The 9309-nt window shown below is 56.0% G+C and overlaps 1 protein-coding gene across 1 annotated transcript; it reads right to left on the reverse strand.

Annotated features, from left to right (window-relative positions):
• Positions 1-1116: 1116 nt before the first annotated feature.
• Positions 1117-6351, reverse strand: Ptms (parathymosin). The gene is made up of 6 exons (XM_059257120.1): positions 6280-6351; positions 5050-5490; positions 2295-2366; positions 2054-2132; positions 1826-1887; positions 1117-1656 (listed from the first exon to the last, which is right to left on the reverse strand). The coding sequence occupies exons 1-6, from the start codon at positions 6349-6351 to the stop codon at positions 1606-1608; spliced, it is 777 nt and encodes a 258-aa protein (XP_059113103.1). The 3' UTR covers positions 1117-1605.
• Between the last annotated feature and the right edge of the window lie 2958 nt (positions 6352-9309).

Below are 9309 nucleotides of genomic sequence, written 5' to 3' on the forward strand. Positions count from 1 at the left end.
AAGAGTTATGCTACAAGCCGGGCGGTGGTGGCGCATGCCTTTAATCCCAGCACTTGGGAGGCAGAACCAGGCGGATCTCTGTGAGTTAGAGGCCAGCCTAGGCTACCAAGTGAGTTCCAGGAAAGGCGCAAAGCTACACAGAGAAACCCTGTCTCAAAAAAAAAAAAAAAAAAAAAAAAAAAAAAAAAAAAAAAAAAAAAAAAAATTTGTGCTACAGACAACAGGATACTTCACCATCTTCAAAGTTCCCCTCACCTAAAGATTCTGTACTAAAAAATGAAGGTAAGGGCTTATGGAGACGGAATAATGCAGAAATCTTGTAGCACAGCAAACTCAAGAAGAACTGAGGTGTCAGGAATGGTGTTACTTAACTGTATGTAATCCCAGATTTTGGAAGGTGGGAGTAGGCTGTGAATTTCAGGCTTGCTTGGACTACCTAGTGAATTCAGGGTCATCGTGGGCTACAAGGTATACCCTGTGTCAATGACACTACCACCAAAAGACCATTATCCCAGCACTTGGAAGTCAGAGGCAGGCAGTTCTCTGTGAACTGAGTCAGCCAGGGTTGCACAGTGAGACCGTCTGAAAACAGTGAAAACTGAGGCAGATGGGCTGGAGGACTCTCAACAACCCTGGCTCCCCAGCTCTGCCCAGCTGACGCGCGACAGGGAGACAGACCTGATAAGTAACTCTGGAGTCCTCCCCTGCTTGACTTAAGAAGACCCTGCTTCCCACATATCAAAACATGTCCATGCTTGGTAGTTCTCCTTCCAAACCCTAGGTCGAGACCCAAGCCTACCAGCCTCTTCCACTTCGGGGCGGGACTTCCTGTTTCTAGAGCTGTTTCTATCTGCCTGGTTCAGCACAAAGGAGCTGGTAGCTTTCCACTGGGCTCAGCAGAGTCTAGATCTTGTGTGGGTTAGCATAGAGTACATTGCTGAGGTGAACATCCCCAGGAACCCAAAACAGGTCACAAGCCACACCCAGAGGAAGACCTCGCGCTCCCAGGCCATCCCTGGAGGGCTGGTCGTGTCTTCTATCATTTGGGTATGAGGTCAGCCACCCCTTCTCTGTCCTTTCAGACACTGAGTGGACTCTGGGAAATCAGGAGACAGGTTAAAAACAGAAGCGCGACCGTTTCTTTATTAAATTATACAAAAAGGGGAGGGGGGCAGCTTCGGGGCTTGGCCCCAACCCCGGCCCCACCCCGGCCTGGCGCTGTCTGAGGAGGGAATCTGAGGGAGACCCAGGGATCAGGCAGGAGAGAGAAGGGCAGGCTGAGAGGCTGGGGGTGCCGAGGGTAAGGAGAGGCTTTGCAAGGACAGATGGGATGGTGAGGGGGAGTGAAGGACAAGGAATGCTAGAGGACAAGTGAGGGCCGGCTGGGGAGCTCAGGTGAGGCGGATCGGGAGCTGGAAGGATGGCAGTGAGGGTGGAGGAGCAGTGTCTGGAGATGGAAATGAGAGGCTGGGTGGAGGGGCAAGGGTCACAGCTCTGGGGTAGGGCCAGAGCAGGGAGCCAGGAGAAGCGGGGCTGTACTTGTGTGTTCCTGCCCCACCTCCAGGACCTGAGGGGCCTCCCATCCCCAAGCCCACTGGCAGGGGCTCATGCCGATGCCCCATTTTCTGTCTTCTGCCTCTTGGGATCTGCTTCATCCTGTGGAAAGGATAAGAGTTGAGGGAGCTGTACAAAGGAGACCTCCCCCTGTTCCTGCTGGCCCTGCTCTGCCCTGCCTGGGCCACCACAAGGACCTGGGTCCATATCCAAAGGGCACCCAGCCCCTGCTATACTCTTGACAGCCCCTCAGGTCCCCACCCGGTCAGACCTCCTCTTCAGCAGCTCTCTTCCGCACTGGGCCTTCATCCTCCTCCTCCTCCTCTTCCTCATCTGAGGAGCCAGAAACAAGTCATTGGGGCAGGATGGGAGGCTCCGGGCACAGACCCACAACCGCCCTGTGGTTACCCTCAGCCCGGCTGCTGGTCTTCAACTGCTCCCCAACTCTGCTCCTCTGAGCCTCAACTCTTCCAGCCCAGCCTGCCCTGCCTCTCCTTACCTTCTTCATCTCCTTCATCATCATCCTCTCCATCCTCGGCAGTTTCTTCTTCTTCCTCCTCAGCTCCATTCTCCTCCTCCTGTGGGGACCAAGGCAGGGATCGAGCGCTGTCAGGCTGGCTGTTACCACACACTGGGTGATGAAAGGACTCAGGGTAGGGAAGGAATGAGGGGGGGCCAGGAGAAAGGCAGGCAGGAAGAGGGGGGAAGGATGTTGGGGCAGAGTGGGGCTGTCTCCACACCTCCACTACTTCTTTCTTCCGCTCTTTCCGGCCAGCCTTCTCCTCCACTTTCTCCTTCTTTTCCTTCAGGTCCTGCAAGGCAGAAGGTCACCTTCCTCTCAGTACTAATGATGCACAGCCCTCGAGTCCCCCAGCCCGTTTCTCCAACTCTGCAGCTAGGTCGAAGGTGCTCAGCGAAGGTGACCAGTTTCAGGTACAACAGACATGCTCAGGTCCTCCGATTTGGGCCGTAATTGGCTGATCCCAGAGACTTTCTTCCTCAAGACCCAAGGGGAGCGGGAAAGTAATGAGAAAGGGGAATGAGCAGCAACTGAGGCTCCCACACCATGGAGTTCTTCCACCCGCCCGCCCCCCCAGCTTAAGAGTTCAGCTCCACAAAGCAAATCCCCCATCTGCTGGCAGCCTCGATGCCCCACCCCCTTCACCCTCTCTGCTTGCCCCGCTCTGCCTTTTGTCTACCTCAGGGGCCTTTGCCTAAGTACTCTCTCCCCTGGGCATCCCTCCCGGCGGCTTCCCCTTCAGCTCCTAAGGCCTTTGTTTCCTGTCTGTGTCTCCTTAATCCTCCTGTTCCTACTTGGCCCAAGAGCACAGGGATATGAAGATCACCCTCGCGTGTTCCCACAGCGGTGTCTATCCCCAAACGAAACAGTTTCGTATCCCCTCCTCTCCACCTTCATGCATGTGCCCTGGGATGGCAGAAGCGTAGAAGTGGCCATTTTCAGTGGAAATAAAGGGGAAGTCCGGTAAAGGAAACACACAGAAGGCGACGAAATCACAACAAATAAAGTCTGTGCCTGGATGGAAGGTGGGAGTTACCTGTCCGGAGTCCCCTCCCACCAGACTGTCCTCCCCTTCACTCCAAGATGCCAGCAGGTGCTGGAAGTCCTATCCTGACAGAGGGAGATGCTCCTGTGGGTAAGCCCGGCTGGACAAACCAGCCTCCCTGCCCCATGCAGATTCTACTTTTCTCCCTATCACACTCCTTGGCAGGTGCCACATTCTATGATCTTATCTAATGTTAGTATGCAACTCTAGTGTGCATGATCCCAAGTGGGTCGGAGTTTTCCTAAGTAGATCACCCCAGAACGATGTGTCCTTTCTAGAACAAGACTAGGGTAGAGAAGGGACTTGATGCCAAACGACTGGCCTGAGGACACTGGGCGCTCCTCTCCCTGTAGGAGAGCAGAGTGCAAGGGCACTTGACCCTCTCGCTCCAGGCAGGTTTCCTCTGCACTCCGCTTGGTCGTCACTGCTGTCACATGGTGGGTCTGGCGCTCGCTCGTACTACCAGGTGAGCTTTGCCTTACATCCCGCGCCAGGCAGGGACTAACTCAGCTTCGCTTGAGTCAGGCCCTGGCCTGGTTTCCCATCGGGGTTGATGGACGGGTGAGGGGAAGGGAGGGCGAATACCAGAGACCAAAGTCCGCAGGGCTGGCCCCCCTCCTCCTGGGTCCTGTCCTTCTGGTCACTGTCCTTCCATGATCTCTTTTCCAGGAGGGTATGTGACCTGCCCCCAGTGCTAAGCTGCTCTCTGGCCTCTACACGGGTACACAAGCTCATACAGGCTAACACCAACTCACACGTCTACAGGGGAGCGCCCACGCGCTCTAGAGACACATGGCCCAATGTTTGGGCATTCTGGCACACTCTCACAGGGGCACTGTGGAGCCACTCGGCACTCACAAAGCGGCAACATGCCTCCGGAACATCTCAGTCTCCACATGCACACATGTAACTGACACGGGCAGTCCCACACACTCGCTGGATCTCAGACATACAAAGACGCCTACTCAGTGAAGTCACATGCCGCCGCACAACCCACCGGAGGGCCACACAGGCGCACCTTGTCAGATCTCACATGTCCCCTCTCCCACTGCCTTTCATGCTATTAGATCCCCCCCTTCCACTCGAGCCTCCAGAACTATACTGCCCTCCCCCCTAAAAAAAGACTGGGCTCCCAGCCCCCAAGCCTGGCCGCATTAATTTCCCTAAGCGACACTCGGCAGTTTCCCTGGGGAAATTAGAGGGAGGCTGGAAAAGAGACAAGGGCAAAGGGATGAGGCCAGGAAAGGCTGCTGCTGCGTGCAAAGACAGCTTGACGTATGGTCAGGCGATGCCGAGCTTCGGCTTTTTCGAAGGCGATTCTCTCCACCTTTCTGATTTTTTTAGGAATTCGACATGAGGAGAAACGAGGAAACCGAAAGTCGGTGGTGGAGGGAGAACGGATGAGGATGGGCAGGAAAGAGGGTGCAGGAGAGGCACAGCCCTCCGGGGACGAGCACAGACGGTCGGGCCGCGAGGGGAGGGGCCGAGGAGCAGCCTCCCCGGAGAGTCCTGTTTACACTTGAGGATCGCGGACCGCTTAGCAGAGGAAAGGTGAGGTCAGAGTGGAAAGGGACCTGGAGCCGCGGCACGGACACCCGGCCCGGGAGGCGAGACGCGCCGCCCTCCGACGACGGGAGGGCGGACCGGGCCGCGGCGGGCGCGGCGGGGCACGAGAGGGGTGGGGATGGCGGGGCCGGGCGGCGAGGCCCGAGCCACCGCGCGCTGGGCCGCTAGAGGGCGCTGGCGGCGCCGAGCGGGGTAGGCAGCGCCGGGCTCCGAGCGGGGGGGAGGGCGCAGCGGGGTCCGCGGGGACCTGGCGCCAGGGCCGCTCGGGGCCGTCGGGGACGACCGGGCGCGAACGACCGCGCCGATCGCGGGGCCGCCCGGGTGCCGGGGCTGCCGCCGCCGCCGCCGCCGCCCCTGCCCGTACCTTGGCGCTCAGCTCGGCCGCTGCCTCCACGCTCTTCTCCGACATGGTGCCGGGGCCGGGGCTGGCGGGGAGCCGGGGTCCCGGGGCCGAGGCAGAGAGGCCCTGGACGGCGGAGGGTGGCCGCGGCCGGAACTTGGCGCGGTGGCGGCGGCGGCAGCGGCAGCGGCAGCGGCAGCGACGGCCGCTCGGCAAGCTGGCTCGCTGCAAGAGGCGGCAGAGGCGCGCGGGGTGGGGCGGGGGTGGGTCCCGAGCCGAGACCCGCAGGGCTGCGGGTGTCCGGAGGGCGGGCGGGAGGGTGATGCGGGCGGTGGCCGGCGCGCTCCGGTCGCGGTCGCTCGGTCTTGCTCGCCGCCCCCGCACCAGCAGAGCTGCCGCCGACCAGCCGCTGCCGCCCCCGGGAAGGGAACTCGCTTTTAAGGCGGCGCTGCCCGACGGGAGGGGCTTCCCAGGGGTGGGGCAGGCGGGAGCGGGGAGGAGAGGAGAGGGGAGGGGGATGAAAGAGGAGGTTGGAGAGGTGGGGATAGGAGGATGAAAGCGAAGGGCGGGAGAGCGAGCGGGGCGGGAGGAGGGACGAGACCAGGAGGGGGAAATGGAGAGACTGACGGCTCGGGAGAAAGCGGAGTGGGGCGAGGAGGTGGGAAGGGGTGGGGTTCCAGCGGGGAGACACCGCTCCAAATGCCAGCCTCCTGCTTGCGAGCTGGAGTCTGGCTCCTGGGGGCGGACTGGAGAGGTGGCCAGACTCCTGCTGACCTCCTCAAAGCCCCGAAATGTTGCTAAAGGGCTGGGGGATGCGGGGCGGGCCGATGGAGAGGCCGGGCAGGTATTTGAGAAACCAAAAGCTTAAAGAAGGGGAAGAAGGCTGCCGAGCCACCACCATCTCCCTCGTGTCCGCTTTCTCTCGGTGGCATTGAGGAGGAAAGGGACAGTGCAGAGGACAGCCCTGGCCTTTCATCGGCTGGACCTTTGTGGTCCTTGGCGGGTTCCTTCCCGTCTGTTTCCTTGATCTGAGCGGAGTCAGAGGCTTCTGATCGCCTCTTCTGCCTCTTTATTCCACCTTCTCACCTGTCTCACCTCACTTTTATTTGCCCTGGTCCTTCTGTTTCTCTTCAGCCCTCTTCATTCTTACAGACCAAGACCCCTCCCTTACAGCCATCTGCATCTCATTCCTTCGGCCGCGTGCGTCTCTCCACTTTTCCCAGACAACACCGTTGTCTTCCTTCCCTAACTCACCTGGCCGTATATACACTTCGCTGATTTCCAACTCTTTCTGTCCTTGCGTTTCCCCTTCTCCTCTGCTACCATCTTCCCGGGCCTTTCTCTATTCCCATGGCCTTCTTTGCAAACACCTGGAGTTCCAGCCACACCCTATTGCACACATCTTCAGCTCTGTGCATCATTTTGAGAACCCTGGGATTTCAGAAGGGGACCAGGGCTGGGATGTGGATTTGAGGTCAGAAAAGTGGGTGTTGTAGAGGTCTGGACTTAGAGGAAAATTGTCTTTGGGGGTGTGTGTGTGTGTGTGTGTGTGTGTGTGTACATAATCGAATTTGTCATCGTTACTCTTCACCTTTTCCAAATCATTTTCATTTTCTTAATAAAGAAATTTTCAGCCAGATGACCTATTCCAGCACTTGGGAGGTTGAAACAGGAGGATTGCCATTAGTTTGAAAGCATCCTGGGCAACACAGTGAGACATCATGTTGTCCCCCCTCCCAAAAAAAAAAAGCCATTGTTGTTCGCCATCATCATTTAGCATGTGAGTGCGTCAACACAAACACCATCTCTTGGTCCCTTGTACACACCTCCTGGTTTCCCTGACTATTCAGTTTCTCCGTCTTGGTCTCATAAATCCTGGGAGCCCCACCCTGGTTTTTCCTGGCAGGATTCGGTCCACCTTTTCTCTGAGATCTTTCCATTTCCCTTTTGAACGCGCTTCTCAGACTTAAGTGACTGATGTCTTTAGCAACCTCTTACTATATTCCATCTCTGTATCCTCTCTGGCTTCATTTATCTTCCTCCCCCCTCCACCCCGGTTCCCCCCCAGTCTCGCTCCCTCCGGGTTGGTCTCTTTCCTCGCCCTCCCGCCTTCTTTTTTTTTTTTTTTTTTTTTTCCTCTGCCTTCTTACTCCACCTCCCAGCCCCGCCTGCTGTCTCGGACACCCTGCTGGGCTCTTACCCTGTTGCCCTGGTAACCGCCCTCAACTCCGGTCACCTCCACTCCCCTCCCCCCCTCCAATCACCGCCACCAACAACCTCCATCCACCTTCTCCTATTTTTCCTGAGAACCAATAGAAACCCTGTTGCCAGGTGGAATGCTTATTTGAATCAGCCAATCCAGGATCCTAACTGCTTGCCCTGCCTTATAAGGGGATGTGAGGAGGGCCACTCCCCCGACTCCAGCCCTACAGGGGACGAACCCCTCCACTGTCCTTTCTCTCCCGCCTAGGGAAGACATTGGGACCCTCTAGTTCACCCTCGAATAAAGGGCCTAGTTTCCCATGTCTCTAAATGGGGCCACCAGGGTTACTGTGAGGTGTGGGATGGACCGTGGGGAGTGGGCTGGACTGTGGGCTGGGCCTCAAGGCTGGGGGTGGGAATGAGGTGTGATTAGGGAAGGGGAGGCGGAGGCAGCCGGGAATTTTGCCCAGGGAGGGGTGTCTGGGAGCCGAGGCAGCTGCAGTGGAAAATTCCAGGGAGATGGCGAGGCAGAGAATGGGAATCCTGCCCCAAGGCCCAAGGGAATGCATGGAAATCTAAAAGAGCTTGGACACTAGGGTCTGCAGGGACGGGGAAATGCTGCAGGGGCTAGGACCGCATCTAAATTCCCTCCTCCGTTGGGGAGGCATCCATTATCCTTTCCTATCTGGTTGGACCAGGGATCAGTCTCCTGAAGTTTGCCTTTATGAGCAACCATCTAGGAGACTTGGGGTGAATTTGGAGGGAATGGAACATTGAGAGCCCACCAGGACGGTCTTTAAGACTGTGCCTGTGCCTCGGGTCGGTGTTCAGTGCCAACATTTGCTCCTTCCCGTAGACGTACTTCTGAGGTTTTGTGGAGGCCTGCCTATTCCTAGAATTCTGTTACTCTACAGTCCAATTGAGAAATTTCCCACGAGTTGAATGGGGAATAAAAAAAACCTGTGCTTACACATTTTCTGAAAGTGGGAAAAAGTAAGGCCAGGTGAGAACAAGAAAGGCCAGAGCCCCTGGCAGCCATGACATCTGGCTGAGTTCCTGGAAGTTGGTCTTGCTAATAAGTGTGGAAGGTGTTCCTTCTAATTGCTTCAAACTCATTCTTAGTGAAGTCTCCTGCTTTCTGGTGTGTGTGTGTGTGTGTGTGTGTGTGTCTGTGTGTCTGTGTGTGTCTGTGTGTGTCTGTGTGTGTGTGTGTGTGTTGAGCTCAGGTGAGTGCTAAGGAAAACCTAGCTATCACTGAGGGAGTGGAAGACAGATGTTGGGCCATCTCCCTCACCCTGTATAACATCCTTATTTCATTCCCAGTGACCTCATTTTTTTTATTCCCCATTTTTCCTTTAGATTAATTTTTTTTAAACTCAAGTCAGGAGAGTGGAGAGAAATTAGCCAAGCTCTTTATATAAAACATTGTATTACGTTTGCTTTGTGTGTGTGCACGCATGCACACTCAAGCAGAAGTCAGAACACAACTGTGGGAATGGTTTCTCTCCTTCCGCCACGTGGGTCCTGGGGATCGAACTCAGATGGGCAGGCTTGGGCAAGTGATTTCTGGCCTTTTTTTTTTTTTTTTTTTTTTTTTTTAGGAAGGTTTGTTTAGGTTTATGGTTCCCTGATAATACAGTCTGTCCTGGCAAGGAAGAAGACAGTGTGGTAGCAGGAGTGAGAGGCAGTGGCCTTCATTAAATCTGAAGAAAGGAAGGAGCAATGAATACTTTTGCTCAGCTACCTTTTTGTTTGGTTTTTGTTTTTGTTTTTGTTTTTTTTTGAGACAGGGTTTCTCTGTGTAGTCCTGTCTGTCCTGGAACTCACTCTGTAGACCAGGCTGGCCTCCAGCTCAAGAGATCCACCTGCCTCTGCCTCCTGAGTGCTGAGATTAAAGTCGTGCGCTACCACCGCCCAGCATTTTCTCCTTTTGTTTTTATTTTTTATTTTATGTGTGGGTGTTTTGCCTGCAGGTGTGTCTGGCACTACTTGTGTTCCTGGTTTCCCCAAGGAGACCAGAGGAAGGTGTGTGTGAGCCTCCGTGTGCAGGCTAGGAATCAAATCCAGGTACTCAGGAAGAGC

The sequence above is a fragment of the Peromyscus eremicus genome, chromosome 3, assembly GCF_949786415.1.
Source record: "Peromyscus eremicus chromosome 3, PerEre_H2_v1, whole genome shotgun sequence".
NCBI lineage: Eukaryota > Metazoa > Chordata > Mammalia > Rodentia > Cricetidae > Peromyscus > Peromyscus eremicus.

Excerpts from the sequence above, each read along its gene's own strand:
- Ptms (XM_059257120.1), bottom strand. The coding sequence starts at position 6,351 with ATGGTAGCAGAGGAGAAGGGGAAACGCAAGGACAGAAAGAGTTGGAAA. Across the intron at positions 5,491-6,279 it reads CGAAGTGTATATACGGCCAG|CCCCTCCCGTCGGGCAGCGC; the intron begins GTGAGTTAGGGA and ends ACCCCTGGGAAG. Across the intron at positions 2,367-5,049 it reads CGGCCGAGCTGAGCGCCAAG|GACCTGAAGGAAAAGAAGGA; the intron begins GTACGGGCAGGG and ends TCTGCCTTGCAG.